This window comes from Petaurus breviceps, unplaced genomic scaffold (assembly GCF_028583685.1).
Source record: "Petaurus breviceps papuanus isolate PSGF00001 unplaced genomic scaffold, PetGlider_PUasm1.0 90760, whole genome shotgun sequence".
NCBI lineage: Eukaryota > Metazoa > Chordata > Mammalia > Diprotodontia > Petauridae > Petaurus > Petaurus breviceps.
Window position 1 is genome coordinate 5538932 of NW_027187338.1, and position 24385 is coordinate 5563316.

The following is a 24385-nucleotide window of genomic DNA, read 5'->3' on the forward strand; positions in this document are numbered from 1 at the left end:
CTATGTATCTGTGCATATCTATGCAAATGTTGTCTCCTCTATTACATTAGTCAATCAACAAACATTTATTAAGCATCTACTAGGCTGGGTACCAGGCTAAGCACTGAGGAAACAAAGAAAGGTAAAAAAAAAATTCCTTCCCTCCAGAAGCTTATTTTTATTTATTCAATTTTTTTTCTTTTTGGAGGGTAGTTGTGGTTAAGTGACTTGCCCAAGGTCACACGGCTAGTTTTTTGTGTTGTGTCTGAGGCCAAATTTGCACTCAGGTCCTCCTAACTCCAACGCCGGTTTTCTATTCACTGTACCACCTAGCTGCCCCCCTCCAGAAGCTTAGAGGCTCTTTGTATCCCCAACACTTAGCCCAATGTCAAGAACATAGTAAGTGCTTTAAAAAAATGCTTGATGAGCAACAGTCATCACCCTGCTTGTTCCAAAGATGTGGCATTTACTTAACATCTGCTGAAGCAGCCTGTTTATTTAAAACAGGTTTTCCTGATGCTGCACAGAAATTGATGTATGTGCCCCTTCAGTTTCCAGCTCCTGGTTCTGCCCTCTGGGAATGAGCACACCAGACTGGAGCCTTCTGAGGCTCCTCATAAACCCTTCAATGCTAGAACATGAACAGAACAAGGGAGACTCTACAGATAAAAGGAAGGACTACAAAGCACCAAAAAACTCCCCTGGGAAAGTCAACGCTCTACTCCATTCTCTGTCACTGAAGGCTATGTAGTTATAATGGCCACGCATGGCCCTGAAGGATAGAAGATATACCTTGCTCCCTTCTCTGTAGAGGCAGGGGACTACGGGCATAAACACATGCTAGTGGAGGCAGCAGGGCTCCTAGTTAGTGTTGCTGTAATATTCCCCCTCCTCCCCTTCCAATATTACAACCTCCTCTCTGGGAAGGAGAGAAACAGATTTGAAAATATGTGACAGATAAAAATAATAGGGGGAAATTAGATGATGCAGTGAATAGAGCACCAGCCCTGGAGTCAGGAGGACCTGAATTCAAATCTGGCCTAAGACACTTGACACTTACTAGCTGTGTGACTTTGGGCAAGTCATTTAATCCTAATTGCCCTGCCTTCCCCTCTCCAAAAAAAAAAAAATTATAAAAAATATTTTTTAAAGTCAGTGCATTAAAAATTGCAGAGCAGCCCATGAAAGCAGCAAAGAATGAAGAGCCTCATTTTACAAAGGCCCAGAATGAGCCCCAGCCAACCACAGAAGGAGCAGGGAAAACAGTGAACACTACACACTGGGATGGGGGCCCCAGGCCTTCCCTTTGTTAGCGAGGGGTCACTGGGGTGAGTCACTTGACTTTGATTACATACTCCCGAACCTATAAAAGAAGATAGTAATCTACTACTGCCTCCCATTGTTAAATGAGGGAGATACTTTGTAAATCACGAAGTAGCATATAAACCATAAAGTATCACATAAATTCAATCTAGGTGAATTTTAGGATTCTCTTCCCTATCAAAGGCACATCCAGCTTGACCATTTGCTACCCTCTCATCAACAGAAATTTGGTGAAAGAACAAGCTTTAAAACATGTTTACCTCCACATTACACAAAGCAGCTAAAAAGTATCTGTATTACAGAGATCAAAGCATAGAAAAGCAAAGGAAATGGAGCAATGAATGCCATACCTCGGACATGCTATTTGGAAGTGCATTATATGAATGTCCTTTGTTATCATGACCTTTCATATGACTTTTGAGACTGTACTGAGTGCTGAATGTCTTCTCACAGCCATTACTGGGGCAGAAGAAGGGTCTTTCACCTGAAGGAAGGACAAAGTTATTTTTACCCTAGGTTAGTTTTATCCTAAATGGATTTTGCTCCCCATCAACTGACTAAAGGAAATACGGACTCATTTGGGTACTCAGTGTTCCAGGCAGGAAGAATGTGGAAAGCTTCCTGGATCAAGTTCTAACCACCTCCCACTATAAGCTCTGAATGGACAAAGCTCTGAACATAGCCCAGCATTCCAAAAATTAAAAACAAGCAAGTCTTCCTGGGTTCTATTTTATGGGAACTCTTGCAGTTCTCCTATCTCTTGGGGATATTTATTACTGAAGAAACCACAGGATAGAGTAGAAACAGTAGTTCCCCACAGAAGTTAGCACAAGCCCAGTTCTACCACTGTTGGTCTATGTGTGACCCTGGGCAAGTCCCTTCCCTCCGAACTCCAGTTTCATCCTCTATAAAATACAAACAACATCATCTCCAAGGCCTCTTTTAGTTCCAAGTTCTGTGATCTTACCTTTGAAAGTCACATATCCATGGGGGAGACTACACTAATCAGCCTTGCTCTCTACTTCTGCACAATTATATAGAGTTGACCATTAACAACAGAAAGCTGGGAATCAAAAGACCTGAGTTCAGGTCCTGACTCTACTTCCTTACTAGTTTTGTGACCCTGGGCAAGGCTTTGACCCCAGAGTTTCCTTATCTGTCAAATGGAAATAACGATACTGACTAACACCTAACACACTGGGCTATTAGGAAGAACAGATGAGATAATGTATCTAAACAATTGGGATCATACTGTCATTACATTTAGTTCAAAAAATCAAGACAGATTTAAAAAAACGAACTCACCAGTGTGTGTTCGGACGTGTGTTTTAAGGTGGTGGCTTGCTGCAAATGCCTTCCCACAGCCATCATGATCACACCTAAACAAATCATTTAAACACAAAGAAGCAGTGACCATCAGCTAAGAGGGAAATCTAGCACCAATGACGTAAATGCACACCAACAACACTAGTGCTCAGAACCCTTCAGAGAAGGGGGTGGAATGAAGACTCAGGGACCTATCAGGGTTCAGAAGGAATTAGGTACAAAGGAAATAAAAGTTCTATTCGCCGTGGGTGGCACAAATGTTGTGAACTTTATGACACAGTGAGACTCTTCATTCACTACTTACAGAATGGCATTTGCATCCACACAGCTGCCTGAGTGATCTGCCTCATACCTGGATCTGACCACACTACTACCCTCCTTAATAAGCTCCAGTGGCTCCCTAGTACCTCTAGGATAAGATATATTTGGCTCCTATTTGGCTTTTTCAGCCCTTCACAGCTTTGCCTCAACCTCATTCCATGGGACTCCTTCCTTTCACACTACACTCTAGCCAAACTGGCCTTGTTGCTATTCTTCACACACAACACTCCACATTCCTTCCCTGGTCTGAAATACACTCCCTCTTCGCCTCTGCCTGAAAAGAACCACATGATTCTAGATCACAATACCCGGACTGAGAGCTGGAAAGATCCCAGAGGTCATCAAGTCCAAACCCCTTTATTTCATAGATGAGGTGACTGAGACACTGTGAGGGTGAATGACTTGCTCAGGACCACACACACAGTCACTGTCTGAGGCAGAATCTGATGCCAGGTCTTCCTGACTCCAAGAACCTTCTCTAGCACACCCCTTCCTTCCAGATCAAGTCAGGAAGCACCTTCCACATGAAAACATTCCTGCCATATACCCACAGCCCCATCCTAGTCCTAGCCCTCCCCTCCCTGGACCACCTTCATTTTATCTTGTACTTATTTTCCTTTTTTACTTATTTGTATACACTTACTATGTAAGTGCATGTTGTCCCGCCTAATCCTCCCAAAGGAATAGAAGCACCCTGGGAGCAATGACTACTTTCAGTTTTTTCTAACCGCAATGCCTGGCACATAGCAGGCATCTAATGAATGTCTGGTGATTAACTGAAGTGGAGGTAACTACTAGCAAATTCACATAAATGAGTGCCCTAAACATGAAATAAAAATAAAATCAATCAAAACTGGTTAGTCACAACATTCTTACAAATTGAGATATCTGACAAAAGAAAAGAGATTAGGACTTTTATCAGTGCAAAAATTCTGGGGTCAGTCTCTGACCATGGGCGTGAAGTCCTTTCCCCTCTCTGGGTCTTTAGGTTCCCTATGAAATGAGTGGGCTGGGTCTCAGGGACCTCTATGGTCTCTCTCAGCTCTAATAATCCTGCAAATCTATCACATAAAAGTTTAGTCAAGCCAAACACAAACACCAAGAATACATTTGTTTGCATGGGCCCTGGAGGGGAAATGTCAATCCATCCAAACCTGATCAAGTCAAGCTGGTTCACCATCTTGACCAAAATAAGCTGAGGGCAGCTGTGTGACCTCAGGCTGTAATAAAACCTACTTCACAAGGTTTTTGGGAGGATCCACTGGAGATAGTATGTAGAAAGTGCTTTGTAAAAATTTAAATTATCAAGATATTAACTACTATTAAATCTTTTCAGTTTCCTCAACAATCAAATGAACACTGTATGACCTACTTCACAGGATTACCATGATGGTCAAACAAGATAATACAAAGCGATAAATACAAAACTTGAGCTGTTTTCATAAGCCATCCCCACCCTCTTGGCCCCAACAAGTACAGGTGTGCCCTCGAGATATTTGTGGCCAGTACTGGAGGACAAGTTCCTGCTGTGGTGCAGAGGGACTACAGGAAGTTTCCCTAACTGAAAAAAGGAGGAACGAAGCATGCATGAACAAAGCCAGCAGAAACCTGGTCTGTGATCAATAGCCCCATGGCCTGGAAGTGACAGACTAGGTAACCTACCGAAATGGCTTTTCTCCTGTGTGGGTTCGAATGTGCTTCCTCAGATCACTGAGCGTGGTGAAGTACTTGCTGCAGCCTTCCGATTCACAGTTAAAGGTTTTCCCTGTATGCAGCCTCTGGTGTGCTTTCAGCCTGCAAAACAGCCAGGAAAATTCTCAGGGATGCCACATATCTCTATGCCTTTAATATACAGCTGGGAAGGGCAACACATGCACAAAGGAGACTGGTTGCTGGCATTAACAATGAACAAGTAACTAACAGCACCTGCATTGTTCCCTGGATTCCCTTTCTTGCTGTTTTTCTTAATATTGAACTTGGCTTGAGTCTCTGGGTGTACAGACACCTCCACCTGACACTCCTCTATATCTGTGTACCTCCATTAGCATTTTTTCTCTGGCTCAGCTCCCTCCTTCCTTCTCCCACCCTACTTCTTTTTGTTTGTTTGTTTCTTTGTTTGTTTTTGCTTTTTGGAGGGGGGAGGGCAGGGCAATTGGGGTTAAGTGACTTGCCCAAGGTCACAGGGCTAGTTTTGTGTTAAGTGTCTCAGGCCAAATTTGAACTCAGGTCCTCCTGACTCCAGGGCCAGTGCTCTATTCACTGAACCACCTAGCTGCCCCACCCACCCTACTTCTAACAGTAGCTAGTCCGTGACAGCCCAAAGCATGATCAGATTTGGAGAAAAGACAAAATATGCTGCTGGAACTGCTGGAAGGGAGGGGCAAAAAGGGAGGGAGGGAGAAAACAGCTTTCTATTAGTAAGCAGAAGATCCAAAATAAGGGTGATGATGTCTCCCCTCCGGCCTCCTTCCCATCCCATTCAGAACCAAAAGCAGAGAGCTCTCAGTGTGGCTGAGAGAAGCTCTCCATGGTAAGGTAAGAAAGAGTTACAAAGCCTCGGCCCCACAGGACACAGTTCTGAGCCAAGAGACTTTTAAAAATGACAGTGCGAGAGGCAAGAACAACACTCTTCGAGACATAAAACTGAATACAGGTAAGTCCTTACCTGAAGAAGCAGATATATGAAAATCTGGATTTACAAAAGAGATACTTGAGAAACTGCTAAGAGCCTGCATTTGAAATGATTAGTTTATGGTTATCTTTAGTACTAAACTGGCCAAATCAAGGGGGTAATCCTCCTCTCTAGTACCAACTGATTTTTCAGGGCAAGTATTCTATGGAATCAGCAAAAAAGTTTATCTGGGTGTTTGTTAGGAAGTATCAACTGTGTCACAGCAAAAAGGATCCATTTACCAAATGATTTGAGTTTATAAAGATTTCATTTACACAGTTTTAAAGTTTCATAGATGTCTCTTGTTTACACTACTTATTTCCCAGTATTATCTCCCACTCAACCCAACAAACCCTTGAAACGATGAAAATCTGTTAAGCAAAACCAACCAAGGTGACCACTTTGTCTGACTTTGTGCACCTGGCTGCCTGCCTCTCCAAAGAGTGAAGATGAAACACAATTATTCAGAAACACATCTCTCATGCAAAGTTGGGGGGAAGGGAGAGGACTGACCTGTACAATGTGTTGAATGCCTTCTCGCAGCCCTGCACATCACACTCGAATGGCTTCTCCTTCGTGTGTACTCGCACATGGATCTTGAGGCTGTATGAGGTGAGGAAAGCTTTGCCGCAGCCCTCTTGGTTGCAAACAAAAGTATACTCGCCCCGGTGGGTCTTCTGGTGGGTACGAAGGTTGCCCGCTGTGCTGTAGGTGCGAGGGCAGCCCTCAAAGGTGCACTGGTACCGCTTCACCTATCACACAAAGCTTGCCTGGTCAGTGGCGTTGAAAGGCTCTTTGTCCACTAACAACTCCTGAGTTCCCCATGTCCCACTCCCAGAAGATGCCTAAAAGAAACATCTCCTTGCTATAACTTACCTCATCACTTCAAGGACCAGCAATCTCTTTGGTGTAGGTGTCACATCCACTGACATATAACACAGCCCCTCTATGTCTTAGATGATTTTCAAGAGATACCATATAAAAAATCCACAGCCTTCAGTCAATCTGGTAATGAGCCTCTCCAATTACTTAGGGTGGTACAGAACATACATAATTCCACCCAGTCTTTAAAACTTGATTGCAGATGCTGCAGCTTAGGCTCCATTACCATGGTTTCCAAGAAATCCAAGTTATTTCCTTGCTATTAAATCTGAAAATTTAGTGTTATTTCTGGGACATTCCTCCATGAAAATCCTACTCTCTGAGCTGAACCTAAATTCTTGAAGGCTAGGTCAAGTAAGATTCCAGATCTAGAAGGCAGCCTTACCTAAGCTGGAAATGTTTTGAGTATAGAGCCAGCAACAAATTGTTTATAGGTCTTTTAAGGAACAGCTCAACCCAGCTCAGAAAGACCCATTATACTAGACTGGCCACAATCACTCACTAAGACAATGGGGCTGTCATTTACATAGATGCAGGTAAACTCCCACACTGGAGAAATCATGGATCCTTGAAATCTATCAACAAAGCAGGCTTTCCTCCTTTATTAAATATGTATATTTGAAGCATAAACATACAGCAATACATCAAGGATCTATGCTATGGGTATAGGAACCACCCACACCACATACAATTCATAATCTGTCTATGATTTAGAGTTGGAGAGCTGGCTGGGGTTCAGATAAGCTCAATGATTTGCTCATGGTCCCTGGGCTAAGTGTCAGAGGCAGGATCTGATCCAAAGTTTTCCTGAATCTATTCTCATCTTGTCTTTCTACACCACAGTACCTTAAAAATGACTTCTGGGGGTGGCTAGGTGGCACAGTGAGTAAAGCGCTGGCCCGAGTCAGGATGAGTTCCAGCCTTAGACACTTAATACCCACACAAAAAAAACTAGCCATGTAACCTTGGGCAAGTTACTTAACCCCAATTGCCCTCCAAAAGGAAAAAAAAAATGACTTCTGTATGCCTATTGTTAAATCTTGAGAATGAGCAAGATGGTAAAACTAAGCTTTTGAGTAACTGAATAGTCTCCAATAAATAAACCAAAACATATACTTGTTGACTTTAAGGTTATGAATCTAGCATATATTGTTTTTAAATATTCTCTTCTATCAAAATTCTGGTGTGTATTTGAACATTAGCCACAAGACTCTCTTAACACAACCTTTTTCTTCCTCACAATGAGGTGAATCAAAAAAAGCACAAGAACACTGTCTTAGTGATCCTAGGAATCAGAGGAGCTGGGTTCTAATTCCAGCTTTGACACTATTTATGTGATAGTGATGAGGTATGGGCTCTGGGAGGCCCCTTGAGCTCTCCTTGAGTCCTTGAGGTACAGGCTCTGGGAACCTCCCTTGGACTCTTGATTAAATCATCTCATTTGATGAGGCATTTGCATGAGGCAATAAGCCTTACGTAGTGGCTAAGCCCAAGCCTATTACTAGACTTCCCACTCTGGATTACTAGCCTAGCCCTTCACTGTTCATCTTCTTCCCACCCTAGAGCCTATCAAAATAGCTGGCCTAGCCCACCATAGTCTGCAGTCTTCAGGTGGCTTCCCACCCTTAATCACTCATTGACCTCATTAACTCCTCCTAAAGACCCTCCTCAAACTCTTCCCCTAGACCATCCCTAGATTCCTCCCACAACCTTCTGTTTATAAAACCCTATCTTGTCTGTTTGTGAGAGCGCCATAGAATGCCATAGAAGAGTGAGAGCACCATAGAATGACCTAGCACAGACTTTCTCTGTATCTAACGCAAGTGAACTTTTAATAAATTTTACTTTTCTTTGGCTGAGAAGACTCAAGTTGGATTCATTTGGCAGGACCCAGCGTGTTGGTATTTTGAGGTCTCCAGAACAACCCTAACCCTCTTAGTGGGTACCCTCTTCAGTAAGCAAGTCTTTACTTCTTTGAGCCTCAATATAATCATGAATAAAATGAGGGAATTAGATTAGATACTCCCTAAGGTCCCTTCCCCAATGCTAATATTCTATAGTTCTAAGGATAAACGCATAAGAATGAACCCAAATCCATCCTGATAATTTACTCTATCAACAAAAGTTAAAATTTCAAATATATAAGTTCTAAATCTAAAAGAAGAAAAGTTACTGTGTGATCAATTTATTGGAATATTCTAGGGCAGAATATCTACCAGTTCCCAGCATCTGCTACTCCATTTCTGGCCCTGCCCTGCTTGCCTTATTTCCTTTTGCTTTCTTTACACTGATTGTCTCTTTTTCATCAACAACCATCAGTTCATTCATTTCTTGCAATTTGGTTTCCAAACCATTATTAAATTGGTATTCCTTAAAGTCCCCAAAGATGGCCTCATCAACAAAGCCCATTCTCTACTCCTCAGTCTTTACTTTTCTTGACAAAGTGCTAATCACCACTCTATCTCTGACTCACACAGGACAATCTCAACAACTTTGCTTCTTCACTCTCCTTAGCTAGGCTCTTCTTCCTCCTCCCACCTACACCAAGGCATACCGAAAATCTGCCTTCAATCCTCTTGTATTACTCTTGAAAAAGAGAGTACTTTCATTAGAAGAGTTCTCATCATATCTCATGGCTTCAAGTATCACTAGATGGATGTTTTCCAAATCTCCATCTCTAGCTCTGACTTCTCTCCTAAGCTTCAGCCTCATAGTAACAGATAATAGTAACAACAACTAACATTTATCCTACTATCTTTGAAGTTTTTTTTTTTAAAGCAATTGGGGTTAAGTAACTTGCTCAAGGTTACAGGGCCAGTTATTTCTGGGTGTGGTGCTAAGTATCTGAGCCCAGATTTGATCCCCAGGTCATCCTGACACTGGAGCTGGTGCTCTTACTGAGCCACCTGGCCGCTTCTAAGCAATTGGGGTTAAGTAACTTGCTCAAGGTTACATGGCCAGGTGTTTCTGGGTGGATGCTAAGTGTCTGAGCGTGGGATTCGATCCCCAGGTCATCCCGACACTGGAGCCAGAACTCTTACATCATCCCAACACTGGAGCCGGTGCTCGATGTGCTACCTGGCCACCCCTATCTTTGAAGTTTTAAGTGCTTTACAAATAGTATCTCAATTGATCTTCACAACAACCCTGGGAGGTAGGTGCTATTATTATCCCCATTTTACAGAAGAGGAAACTGAGGCAAACAGATCAAGTGACTTTTCTAAGGTCACACAGTATCTGAGACAAGAGGTGAACTCAGATCTCCCTGACTCCAAGCCTGGTGTTCTATCTATGGTACCACCTAGCTCCCAGATAGCTAAAGACCTATTGGCCATCTGTACTTGAGTGTCCTGGTGTTATCTAAACCTCTCTCTTTTCCCAAATTTTCTTATCCAGATTTATGTATTCCAATCAGTGGTATCACTTCCTCAGTCACTCCAGTTGGAATCCCTGGAATCATCACTGACATGTCTGTTTGTCTTTCTCTCCCCTTCCCCTGTCCCTTCACTCTTTTCAACTTTTACTTTAGAATTTCTTTTTAAGGGGCAGCCAGGTGGCAGTAAGAGCATTGGCCTGAGAGTCGGGAGACCCGGGATCGGTTCTGGCCTCAGATATTTAACACCCACACAAAATAACTGGCCGTGTAACCTTGAGCAAGTTACTTAACCCCAATTGCCTTAAAAAAAAAAAATTTCTTTTTAATCCCTCTTTTCCTTTCCTACTGCAATCACCAAAACTCAGATCCTTAACCCCTCATAGCTAGACTATTACAAATGAGACCTCCAGACTAGTGTCCCCATCTCTGATGATGTTCAGTTGTTCTTCGGTCCCAAACTTTCATGATTCTGTTTTGGGTTTTTATGGCAAAGATACTGGAGTGGTTTGACATTTTCTTCTCCAGTTCATTTTGCAGATGAGGAAACTGAGGCAAACAGGGTTAAGTGACTTGTCCAGGATCACATGGCTATTTAGTGTCTGAGGGAGGTTTTGAACTCTGGAAGAGGAATCTTCCTGATTTCAAGCCCAGTGTTCTATACACTTTGCCACCTGGCTAATTCATCCTAAATACCACTATCAGATTAATCTTTTTAAAATACATTTTCAAATGTTCAAAATATATTCCTACGTGTTCCTGTTCAAAAACTTTCAGGGGTGTAACCAAGATTAAGAGGGAGGTGGGAAATTGGGAAAGAATCTTTACAACCTATGTCTCTGACAAAGGACTCATCTTTAAAATATACAGAGAACTGAGTCAAATTTATAAGAATACAAGTCATTCCCCAATTGATAAATGGTCAAAGGATATGAACAGGCAGTTTTCAGAGAAATTAAAGCTATCTATAAGCACATGAAGAAATGCTCTAATTCACTATTGATTAGAGAAATGCAAATCAAAACAACTCTGAGGTACCACATCTCACCAGTCAGATTGGCTAAGATGACAAAACAGGAAAATGACAAATGCTGGAGAGGATGTGGGCAAACTGGAACACTAATGCATTGTTGGTGGAGCTGTGAACTGATCCAGCCTTTCTGGAGAGCAATCTGGAACTATGCCCAAAGGGCTATAAATACTTTCATACCCTTTGATCCAGCAATACCACTCCTAGGGTTATATCCCAAAGAGATCATAGAAATGGGAGAAAGACCCATATGTACAAAAATGTTTATAGCAGCTCTTTTTGTTGTGGCAAAGAATTGGAAATTAAGGGGGTGTCCATCAATTGGGGAATGGCTGAACAAGTTGTGGTATATGCATGTTATGGAATATTATTGCGCTATAAGAAACGGGGAGCAGGCGGTCTTCATATTTACCTGGAGAGGCTTAAAAGAACTGATGCTGAGTGAGAAGAGTAGAACCAGGAGGAATTTGTACACAATTACGGACACAACATATGTGTGATGACCAACTTTGATAGACTGGACTCTTCTTAACAATGCAGGATATAAGTCAATCCCAAAAGACGCATGATGGAAAGAAAAACGTGCATCCAGAGAAAGAACTAGAAAGAACTAAATTTATATCCAGGTGGAAGCAAAATACCTGATCTTTTTTGTTCTCTTATTTGATTTTATGTCCTCTATACCATTTTTCATCCCAGCTGGTACAATCCATCCTTATAACCTGACCATTGTATAATGTGAAAGTATCTACAGATCCTATACTTGATTATAAGATGCCATGGGGGGGGAGGGGAGGGAGGGGGACAAAATGTGAAATTCAAGGAATTGTGGAATTGAATCCTGTAAATTAAAAGGAAACAAACAAATTAATAAATTAAAGAATTAATTAAAAAAAAAACTTTCAGGGGCTCCTCACTATCTTCAATCCAGTCTATGCTCTCTAGTTTGGCATTCAAGGCCCTCGACAATATATGTATCTTCCACTGATTCCCTCTAGCCAAACTAATATGCTCACTGTTTCCTCGATATGTTATATCCCACTCGTTCTTATCTCTTCCCTCTTTTCTCAGGCTGTTACTCCAGCTTAAAACATCCTTCTTCTCTCTTCTCTACTTGTTTATATACTATCTAACCTCAAAACCTACCTACTCCAAGAAGTCTTTTTTTCTTTAAGCAATCGGGATTAAGTAACTTGCTCAAGGTTACAGGGCCAGTTATTTCTGGGTGTGGTGCTAAGTATCTGAGCCCAGATTTGATCCCCAGGTCATCCTGACACTGGAGCAGGTGCTCTTACTTGCTGAGCCACCTGGCCGCCCCTAAGCAATTGGGGTTAAGTAACTTGCTCAAGGTTACGTGGCCAGGTGTTTCTGGGTGGGTGCTAAGTGTCTGAGCCTGGGATTCGATCCCCAGGTCATCCTTACACTGGAGTACTCCAAGAAGTCTCAACCAAGTATTCCAGATTTGGGTGACCACTCCTTTCTCTGAGCTTGTTTTCTAGCATATGTATTACTGTTCATTTGATGGTTGGCAAATGATTTACCAATTCCACTTCCTCCCTTCCTTCACCTCTCCTTTCCCCTCCTTACAGGACAAAGACTATGACATACACTTCCAATAGGCAAGGGCACACTAGGGGATCTTTGAGATTCCTTCCAACTCCAAGGATCTATGTATCTGTGAATCCACAGACCTTGCATGGTGGCCCCCCCCCCCCCACACACAATAGGCACAATAAATATTTTTTGACTCTGATAACATCTGTGTTACCACATAGCTTCACTACATTATCTATCTTTGCTCTGGAGAATCCATTTAGGACTTAGCATCACAGGACCAAGGTGGTCATGAGTTACATATCCATACTAAAGCGACCCAAAGAGCAGCTGAGTGACTTTGTATGGAACTAAAGTGTCCATGACCAAATGAAAAAGAAGTTTATAACAATAAAGATGAGTACTGCCATTCTTCAAATGGTTTCTTCAATGTTCCATGATGAATGGGACTATGGATCAATAAAGAATAAGCTCCTCTTATTCTTTCTTTTGCTTGGATCAGTGAAGTATAGAAATTCAACTGGGGGTAGGGGAGAGGCAAGGGGAGCTGTGGATTTTCCCTGCACTGAAAGACTATTTCAAAATGGAAGTTGTTACTCTACCTCCCCCAAAAGAAAACAGCTCTTTGCTATGTTTTGTTAGATACCCAAATCCTGGAGCAGGAATTTAATACTGACAGCCCATTCAGAACACAGAGACACATACAGGAAATTTTACAACTGTGAGGGATCCTTAGAAAGGGTCCAACCCTTTCATTTTATAAAGGAAATTGAAGCTGAGAGAATAGTAATTTTCCAGAGGCCACACAGCCAGTTAGTGGCAAAGATGTCCAACTGTCCGATTCTCAAAACAACTACATCACCTTCTGAGCCTTAACAGATAATCTTCCTATCTCAATACTGATGAGAGAAAAAAATAGCATACTCCTGAATTTTCAATGGTACCAAATTTTGTAAGAAGGGAAATCCAAGCAACACCCAAGTGTATCAGAAAAAGGAAAGTGCTAAAGGCCAGGCTGTGTGAAGGTAGAACTGTTCTCTACAATCCATTTCAGTAAAATCAGTCTTATAGTATCAGCTGCTTTGATCATACCAATAAAAATAAATTTAGTTTTAATGGATTTCAGATATTAATGTAACTAAACTAATGTTAACCTAGGACAATAAGAACTTGGTATTATGAGACAGTTGAAGATCGCTTCAATTTCTGTTTGATGGAGTGAAAGCACAGAGTAGGTTCATGTTTAGGATTTAATATTTAGTGTTGGGTCTGAATTAACATGGAAAAATTCTAGCCAGGAGGCAGGAAATAGATAAACATTCAAGGAACTGATTCTGAGGGGCCCAGAATGCAATAAGAATTTCTCTGTGTTGACTGGACAGAGAAGAGTCCTAAGGCAAGTAAATGGAAAAGAAAATCAGTGTAATAATCTAGACCAGAAATGATGAGGGGCTGAAACAAGTGGCAAAGTTTCGAATGGAAAGTAGTTGACGTATGTGAGAAGTTGTAAAAGTTTAAAGGTCAAGATTTCACAAGAGACTGGATATATGGGATGAGTGAGAGTGGAGATTCCAAGGATAACACTGAGGTTTGGGGCCTGGGTGACTGGAAGGATGGTGGTGCCACTGATAGTAATAGGGACATATGGAAGAGGGGAGGTTGGGGGGAAAGATAAGTTCTGATTTAGACATGCTGAGTTCTGGTCACTGGAGACCCAGCTGAAGAAAGTGGGAATGTTTACTAACTTAGCGGGAGATGGAATTACCAGTCCTTAAGAATCAGAAGGAATGTCCATATCGAATGGGATCCACCTTGCTCTGCTAGGCCACAGGCAACAGAACTAGGATTAGTCAGGGCATGGAAGTAAAGGGGGGAGGTAGAATTAAATGAAGGTAGATTTTGTATCATTCATTGGGAAGAAAAAGCTTCCCAATAACCAGAAGAGTTCAAAAATGGAATGCACTACCTTGGGGGTGACTTGAGATGTTTTAAAGGAAGCTGAATGAGCCCTACCTGGTGGGGACATTATAGACAGTATGCAAGTAAGATGCACTAGATGCCCTCGAAGATTCTTTCCAGTTCTAGAATTCCAGCGATACTCAAATCTTCTTTGCTTTAAAAGTACTGTATTATTTACCATGAAGAACTGTGGAACACCAAATGTTTAAGCTGACAACTCTATGGGAGGGTGGAGAGTAATGTGTGCACAGCTTCCCTTCAATAAGGATGGCTGTTCTGCTGAGTTATTTGAAAGCCCAAGATCTGATATTCTGAGGTTAGTACATAGTGTAAGAGTAAAGTTTTACTTATTTTGTGAATATTATACTTACCATACTTACCAAGATGCAGCTACCAACAACCACAATGCATACCATACTATGCATGCTGGGTCAGTAAAATTTTCATTAATCAAAATTATTTAAACTTTCTTTTATCTGCAATAACACTGAGGTCCAAAATCCTGCAGCAAACCAAACAAAATTTGTGGAATTCTAATATGTCACATCACACCCTTTGAGAACCATGCCTCTACATAGACAGAGGTGAGAGAACTCAACAGTATATTATAGAATGCCACTACCTCTAATAGTTCTTTGTGAGTAAGAACACTGTAACCCAGTCAACGTATTGGGATATTGCATTACAATGGCATCTTTGGGTTTCCTCAACTTTCAAAGTCCCTTGACTTTTCTTTACCAATTTTTGGGTGTCTAGCTATTAACCATGGTGGATATGAGGACAAAATGGTATGCGTTTATCATAATAATGGCAACAATAGCTCACCTCTGTACAGCACTTTTCACATAGTTACAACATACTGTATATATATCAGCAATGGTCCTGTGAAGTAGGTAGGTATACCAATAATCTTATTTCACAGATGGAGAAACTGAAGCAAGAAGTAAAGTTTTTTGCCAAAGATGACAAAGCTAGTAAGTTGCAAAGTTGAAACCTGAACAGAGCCTCCTATATCTAAGCAGTGATCTTACAGGCAAATGAACGGATGGTTGGATGGGTTCGTAGACAGTACCCCCTTATCTTTCAGTGTGCTCTGACAAGGTTACAATTAGGGCATGAACTTAAAGGGTGCGAAACACTGACCTAGAACTCCAAACAGAAGGAGTAACTGAACCAAACTTACAAAGCATTGAAGGAAGCATCTATCAACTGTACTGGTAGTAAAAAAAAAAAAAAAAAAGGACCCAAAGGTCTATAAAAATGTGCATACCCTTTGACCCTGCAATACCACTTCTAGGATTGTATCCCAAAGAGATCATACAAGTGGGGAAAAGACATGTATATACAAAAATATTTATAGCAGCTCTTTTTGTGGTGGCAAAGAACTGGAAGTCGAGGGGATGCCCATCAATTGGGGAATGGCTAAACAAGTTATGGTATATGAATGTAATGGAATACTATTGTGCTATATAAGAAATGAGGAGCAGATGTACTTCATTGTAACTTGGAAAGACTTATATGAACTGATGCTTAGTGAGAGGAGCAGAAACAGGAGAACATTGTATATAATTACGGATACATTGTACCTGTGATGACTTAACTTTGACAGACTTGGCTCTTCTCAGCAATGCAAGGTTCTAAGACAACTCCAAAAGACTCATGATGGAGAAAGCTATCCACATCCAGAGAAAAGAACTAGGGTCTGAATGCAGATTAAAGCAAACTATTTGCTCTCTTTCTTGTTTCTTCTTTCTCGTGGTTCATTCCATTGGTTATAACTCTTCTTCACAACTTGACTATTGTGAAAGGATATGTAGAATTGGATTACATGCCATCTTGGAGGGGAGAGGGGGAAAAATTTGGAACTCAAAAACTTGTGGAACTGAATGTTGTAAACTAAAAATAAATGTAAAAGAAAAAAGAGGAATAACAAAATTAGGATAGGAAAATTCTTACTTAAAGCTACAAGACCAACAACAAAGAAAAGCAGTAAAATAAAAACGAGCAGTAAACATCAAAGAGAAAGACAATATCTCAGCAGAAGACACTGGAGTGGTGTCTTCTATGGTAACTTTCTGCCCCAAAGATAATGCTTCCCAGAGGCACAGCTAGTAGGAACAAACCATGAAGCAGTTCTACAGAGAAACTAATCACAGAGTTCAAGTACCTATAGATATGATAGAAGAGTCCAGCAACAAGGAAAAAAATCAGAGTGAAATCTCATCACAGATAATGATACCCATAAAACGGAGCAAACAGAGCCGGCTTCACTTGAAAATGGACAAGCAGCGAGCCAAAGCCAAGCACGTGCCAAACCTCACCCAGGCCATCAGTCCCCCATGTCTAGAATGTCCTCTTTCCTCACCTGGCCCTACAGGAATCCTTAGCAAACTTCAGAGCTCAGCTCACATGTCATCTCCTGTGGCAGCTTCTCCAGATCCCTGGGGCTGTCAGTGCTCTCTCCCTCCTCGTTATAACATATTTATTTGCTAGGTTGACCAGATAAAAAGGAAACTCCTCCAGGCAGAACCTGCCATTTTTCATCCGTAGCACTCAGTACAGAGCACTGCATGGATTACCAAACTATTTAATAAGCACTTGGTGAATTGAGAACTGGAAGACAGTACACCCTGAGAGCCTGAAACACTGGCCTGCTCAGCCTTGCTACCTGACTGATTCACCATGAGCCTGATTAGAGTCAAAAGATAAGAAGGTGGCTCACAATGAGACCAAGCTATTAGTAAAGATTATTGGGGTTCAAACAGGGTTTTACTTTCCCCCTCTCCTAGAAAAGTAGGAGCTACTTAAAAAACTCTCAGGTAAAAAAAACCTGCCTGACCTTGTGGTGGTTTCCAGAACAGTGACAAAAATCTCCTCAATAGCCAATATGGAGGATGAACACCATGGGCTGGTTAACTGTGGTTACAAGACACTGACCAACCATGCCCGGTTGATTAATAGATCAATGTCAACCTGGATCTGAAGTCAGAAAACCTTGATTCAAATCCTAGCTCTGTTACTATATGATTGGCCTAAGGCAAGTCATTTTCTCTCTTTCTTTCCCCCACTCTCCCATCCCCAACCCCCAGGCTTAACTTCCTTCTGCAGCAAAATACAGAGTGGGACCAGGTGATCCCTCAGATCCTTTCCAGATTTAATCCTACAAGTCTACAAATATAGATGCTTCCACAGTACTGTCCTTTACCCAGTTTTCTTCAATACATTTTGGTGAAGATATGATAGGTTTATCAAAGCTGTGGCTGACCCAAAGCTAAAGATGACAGCTAATATGTTGGTAGAATCAAAACTCATAGTATCATAGACTTAGAGCTAGAAGGGCCTTAGAAGTCATCTAGCCCTGGGGTGGGGAACCTGTGATGCATGTGGCCCTCCAGGCCCTCAAGTGCGGCCATTTGACTGAATCCAAACTTCACAGAACAAATTCTCTTAATAAAAGGATCTGTTCTGTAAAACTTGGACTCAGTCAAAAGGCCACACTTGAGGACCACCGCATGTGGCCTCGAGGCCAAAGGTTCCCCAGCCCTGATCTAGTCCAATCCAGATGGAATCTTGAACCAAAATTATTATGAAATTTAATACGTTTATCTTGCATCTTGGTCTTTTTTTTTTTTTTAAGCAATTGGGGTTAAGTAACTTGCTCAAAGTTACAGAGCCAGTTATTTCTGGGTGTGGTGCTAAGTATCTGAGCCTGAGCCCAGATTTGATCCCAGGTCATCCCGACTCTGGGGCCAGTGCTCTTACTCACTGTGACATCTTGGTCTTTTAAAACTCAAATGTATAAATATAAGATGGCAGAAATCTAGTGAGTTTTTTCAAGGATAATAAACACCCCAAGTCCAACCCCAAATAGAAGGAAAGAAAAAAAAAAGATTTCAGCATTCTATATAACTGGTTATCTGACTAGTAAGACTTTCCACTTAATCACAGATACTGCTGTTACTACTGACCCATTTTTACTTGACCTACAATCACAGTTTCTGGAAAACATACCTGAACACCTCTAATGCGTACCCTTTTTGCTTCTAACTAAACTGGAGACTAAAAGTGTTAGTTTTTTTCTCTCTTAGAGAGAATTTATTCTGTCTATTATTTTCCTCAAATTGTTGTGAAAAACATCTAGTTTTCAATTGTGAGGCATTAAAAATTTACCAAGATAATAAAGCTTCACACCCAGGCTACCAGAGTTGTCCATATTTAAAACATGCCACTAACATATATCCCAGGGGAAAGCCCTAATGCAGCAACTGTCCCTTTTCTTAGACTTCTACACAGGAAAGAGCAATTATTTCAACATCAAGTCTTCGGAGTTACCAAACAGTCAAGTTTTCATTTTAATCCTGACTAAGGAAGATGGGGTATAAACTAATCATTTATTTATATTTAGAAATTTCAAAGAACTGATGCACAAGTCCAAAGAGTGTGTGTGTATACGTATCTGTATCTTTCTATCAGTCAATAAACAAAACAAAAGCAAAAGCTCAATATATTACCAAAAAATTTACAATGACTATCTAACAAAAACTTTGTGTAGAAAACCAACCTAGGCCCTTTCACCTAGGGCCTTTGTTATTTTTTTTAAACATTCCCCTTGAGAACCTCAGGACATCAGATGTCCAAACAAGAGCTGGGTGTGGACTTTTCTTTGACATCAAGCCAGGCTCCTGGTATAGGAGTTTACTTACTTCTTTGCGCTTTGTTTCTGGGCACTCAGACTGGAGGGTGAGAGTCGCACCTTCAATGTTTCTTGGCATAGGTGTTGAACCAGGATTTATGGTTAAATGAATCTGATCTGGAGAGATGATGTGCTGCACGTAACCCTGGGACATTCCTTCATGATCTATTAAGTGATATCCCTCATCGGGACCCCCCACTAAAAAAGGCAGATGTTCTCCACATTGTCCTTCATCATCCTCATCTTCCAGAGTGCCAGGGTCCTGCTCAATGAGAACAGTTGTCCTATCATAAACTGTTCCAGATGAAGAGGGCATCAGTCCGTTCTTATCCACAAACCTGAGTATTTTATCATGATGTGATAGTTCATCTTCCTCTGTCTCATAGCAAATGATATTGTCATCTGGACTGTTTTCCCCCATGGTTCAACAGAGCTCAGTGCAATTGTGAGATATGGGAAGACGAGGACCAGCCTGTAAAAGAACAAGTTGAAAATGAGAGGTCTACCTCATGGAGTAAGTCCTAGTAGTATGACTAGGGCCCTCTTTACCCCTTGCTATTCTCTCTGTAAAGTATTTTTTAAAACCTCAAGAAGACCAAAACTAGATAAATCATACATACTGTAGTTTCTGTGGTATCAGTCACCCTATTTTGTAAGGCTCAAGTCATTCCTAAGAAAAATTAAGTACTGCATAAGAATTCTTCAATGTATTTCTCTTTACCATTGAATGCCCAAAGGATGCCAGAGAAGAAAGTGAAAGGAGTAGAGGTGTTAAGCCATAATTAGGTAACTTAAAGAATGATATAAGAAAAAATCCTTCATATATCCCCCCAAATGAAAATACGACTTTCCTACTACATAGGAACAACCTACTACATGTGGGTTCTGAGACTACACCCTTAGACAGCTCCAAAGGAGGTTGCTTCATCGAATTTCTCCTGGTACACCCAACTACAAGTCACTCTCTATGCAGATTTGCTGATGGGGGTGGGGGGTGGAGCAAGAATCAAACAGGAAGCTTTTCTTCTTTGAAACTGCAATTCCCCCCAAATCTGACACATCAAATTTTACAAGTGTGGGTGACGCTAAACAGAATATATAAGTACAGGGTAGTTTAGAAAGTTTCAACATGGTCATTCTTATTTTCTGCTTGAACTTAAACTTTCTCTTTCACACTGGTCTTCGAAATCCTATTTCAGAATAGGGTAAGAGAGTCAGTCTATCTCTATACAGGGTCTATGCAAACTATGGGGCCAAGGAAGCTGGAGGAACCAGATTAGGAAAGAACTTTTCTGACCCCTGACTCAGGCTTATGCAACTGCCCAGATGGATGCACTTCACTGCAGTTGGGAGGAGGAACAGAAAGATAAGAGTACCCTGGACCCTAGCCAGCTGATAGATTAAACCTAGAGAGTGAAGTGGGTTGGGGTAGGGGGTAGAGGTGTGGAGCTAGGGACTGCCTAAGGAAAGGCTGAAGCTTGCCTGGGGAAAGGAGAAAGGAAGAAGGAAGAGTTTGAGCCCTCATACCGGCTGCTGGTGGTGTGGTAGATGAAAATATTAGTTCAACTGGAGAAGTAGAGATACTTAGACTGTAAATGCCCCTGGTAGGGCTAGAAGGCCAAGAGATAAGATGAGATGGAGAGATGATCCTCAACTAGGGGGGTGGGGAGAAGAGGACATATGAAGGAATCTATACTTGAAGCCGGACAGGAGGAATCAGACGATCTAAAGAAGAATGGGCCCTGGGGTCCCGGTAGGGGGTAGGCTCAAGGTGCCCTTGATGGAGCTAGGGCTGGAAAGTTTCACACTCCCATGAAGGAAGTTGGGGAGCTAGGGTCCCCTGTAGGGGTGGGGTGAGAGATGCTATGGATCCCATCCACTCCTGCACCGGCTGAGCTCCCCCAATGAAGAGGGAGAAGAGGGACCCGGGACCAGTCCCTCGGGCAGGGAAGGGGGCAGGGGAGAGCTGGGGTCCCAGCCTGGGAGTTGCCTCGAAGGGTTTTGGTAGTCGCCCCCTATCCCGGGGTAGAAAAGGAGATGAGTGGGGGTCAAGTGAAAGTGTCCACCCCCTGAGTGGGAGGGAAAGAGTGGACGGGCGGGCTGGGCCAGGGGTGGGGGGAAGAGGGAGGGTTCAACCCCAGGCGGAATCCTGGAGGAAGCCGGGTCTCCCCGGGGGAGCAGGGAGGGGCCGAGGACAGGTCTCCATGGAGATGGGGGAGGGGGATGGATCCCCGTCCCCATGGAGACAGAGAAGGAGGGGGGTCCCCATGGAGACGGGACCTGGAATCTCACCCCCAATCCCCGGAAAAACGTTCATTCGGCCCCCTAGGGCCGCGATCCCGGACGCTACCTCCCAGGTAGACTCCACCCCCAAGTCGACGCCCGGCTCCAGCTCTTACCTTGGCGGCACCCGGCAACGACAGCGGCGGCAGCAGCTCTTCCCCTCCCCAGCGGCACCATGATTGCCCCCACCTTCCCCCCCCCTTTCCCTCAACGTCACTTCCGCTTCCGCTTTCCGGAGGAAGGCGAGATAGAGGGAGTAGCCACGGGTCTCTGCGCGCGCTGCGCGCGGACTTAACCAACCACTCGCTGGGGAGCCGAAGCTCAGAGCCGGGGAGGGAGGAGTGGGTGTGATTGAGGAGCGTCCAATCAACGCTGAGAGGCGGTGAGGTCAAGCGGAACGAGGAGGGGCTGGCCGGACTCAGTCACGGTTTCTGTCTCGATCTCTCGGGGTCACGCTCTCGGCCTCTGTCTCGCTTTCTCTCGCTCTCACTCTCTGGGTCACGGTCTCGGTCTCTCCCCTGCAGCATCTCCCGGCCGGGGCGCCACCGAACTCCTCGGCAAACGGGTGCTCTTCTCCCGGCGTTGCAGCTGAAAGGGCTGAGGCTGTGCACCCCAAGGAAGAGCCGGGGCTCACCACGAGGGCACTGGGAGGGGCCTCGAGGCAGAGCACTCCGGGTCAGGGGACCTGGAGCTCTGACAGCCCCGGAGAACCTAGACCCTCTTTAACGTCCGCAGACCACAGTCCCCCGGCCTCCCCCTCCCCGCGCACAGCCCCGCCCCAGAGCGGTGGGGCCGTGATGGCCCCGGGCTGCCGAGCTCGGCATCCATCCCTGGCGGAAAGCCGGGGCATATCATTAAACAAATGGCTTGTGAGCGCTTAGGGAATTGGCGATCCCGGAGAGCCAGCGTCTGTTCACTACAAACAGGCTTCTGCCAACTTTTTTATTTTTGGACCAGACCTGTGATTTTATTATTAGTAGAGGAAACTGGGGGTTAGGAAATTCCCCCTACTAGCTTGCAAACTTTAAAGAGTTGTAGATTTGTGCGCTAATCGGGAGGCATAGCGATGGGTAGTGTGGTGGATTTTGGGGTGGGATGAACTTGGCCTCAGTCCTGCCTCAGACTTCATCTACTGGGCAAACCTTTGACTTGTTTCGAACCTGAGTTTTCTTAAGATTGGGGATGATAGAGCCCACCTCCCTGGGTTGTGGGGGATTGCATGTGGTCGGTGGAGCATTTGGCAAACCTTAAAGTGTTATATAAATGTGGGCTATCAATTTGACAAGATTTCTAGGCTGGTCAATAAGGCAAATTCTGGAGATGTTTTCAAATGTTTCACTGAAATTTAGATGTTCAGAGTCTCAATTCATTTTTGTGCACAAGATGGAGAAATGTAGGCTGGAGGATAACACAGATTCAACCTAGCTACACATCCATGTAGACTTTAAAAATATCCATGAATGGGTCAAAGCTAATCTGTATGGGTATTTCTGATGAAGCAGTGCAGTGCTCTGTCTTCAGCCCCAGTCTGTTCCACTTTTTTTTAAAATCAGCAATGTTAGATTCATTAGTAGGAGCTTTGTAATTTCCCAGAATTCTTACCAAAACAAGAGCTCATATTTTTAATAGCTGTGTTCTGATGCTTTATGGCTTTCAGTCATGAACCACTAATCCCCCCAAAACTGAAATCAAGTATCACTCAGAGGGAGGTAAAGAGACCCATAGTGGGTATAAGTAGGCTGCAACACATAAGGTCTTATGAAAAACTGGAATAAAAGGTGTAATCAAAGAAATATATGAAAGAAAAAGATGGACTGATCACATGATGCCAAGAAGGAAGGATAATCAACAGATAACCTTTGTACTCTGTTAGCATTCTTGGCTTCTCAAGACACCCTGGAAGGTTACCTATGACTCATTGGAGTATATGGGCAAGAATTGTACAGGATGAGCTGGCAAGGATGAAACGAAAGGAACTTTTACATTGATAAGATTACAGATTATTTGAATGATATGCATTAAGACAGATAACATTCAGTACTTATCAAATTACCTCTGGTAGAGCCTTATAAGTTTATATTGGATTGATCAGCCACAAACACACTATACTTTGACCCCAACATCATGATGTCATTGGTCCTCTTTGAGTATGAAGAATATATAGCAACAACGTGTCAGGAACTGTGCTAAGCACTGGGGATACAGAGAAAGGTCTCTGGTCTCAAGGAGCTCACACTAATGTGGAAGACAACTTGCAAATAACTAATAACTATGTACCAACAATAAATATATACAGAATAAATTGGAGCTAATTTTGGAGTGAAGATACTAGCATTAAGGGGGAAATTGGGAAAGACATCTTATAGAAGGTGAGATTTTAGTTGGAACTTGAAAGAAGCCAGGAAAATCTAGAGGCAGAGATAAGGAGAGCATTCCAGGCATGGGGGACAACCAGTGAAAATACCTGGAGCTTGAAGATGGAGTGTCTTATTTAAGGAACAGCAAAGAGGTTTGTGGCACTAGATCAAAGATTAAGTTGGGGGGAGGGGTGTAAGGTGTAAGGCAAATGGAAAGGATCAAGTTAAGAAAGGTTTTGAGTTACAGAGGATTTTATAGTTGCTCCTGGAGGTGGTAGAAAGTCATTGAAGTTTATTGATTGGGGGATGGGGGTGGTTGAGGTCTGACCTTCACTTTAGGAAAATCATTTTGATAGAGGAGTAGTGATTGGATGAGAGTAGGGAGATATTTGAGGCGGAGGGAGAATAATCAGAAGTCAACTTCAGTAGTCCACATGTAATGTGATGGAGGCCTCCACCAGGGTGGTGGTAGTATCAGAGGAGAGAATACAAGATATGCAAGAGATATCACAAATGTAAAATTGACAGGACTCGGCAGCAGATGAGAATGAGGAATTAAGATTGTGCCCATTGATGCCCTTTGTTTTTAAGCCTAACCAAAAGCATTCTCTATTTCATGTGGTTTTTTATTCCT

The 24385-nt window shown here is 42.8% G+C and overlaps 1 protein-coding gene across 2 annotated transcripts in view; it reads right to left on the reverse strand.

Moving 5' to 3' along the window:
- The window catches only part of MTF1 (metal regulatory transcription factor 1), a 34141-nt gene extending 12494 nt beyond the window's left edge, over nucleotides 1-21647 (reverse strand). Inside the window, exons 1-6 of one of the 2 annotated variants that reach the window (XM_069067974.1) lie at nucleotides 21511-21647; nucleotides 19122-19583; nucleotides 6134-6372; nucleotides 4612-4743; nucleotides 2608-2681; nucleotides 1653-1786 (exon numbers count right to left, since the gene is read on the reverse strand). In XM_069067974.1, coding sequence (XP_068924075.1) covers nucleotides 1653-1786; nucleotides 2608-2681; nucleotides 4612-4743; nucleotides 6134-6372; nucleotides 19122-19532 — 990 coding nt within the window. In that variant the 5' untranslated portion in view covers nucleotides 19533-19583; nucleotides 21511-21647. The other variant, XM_069067975.1, reaches the window with a different exon arrangement.
- Nucleotides 21648-24385: the final 2738 nt, after the last annotated feature.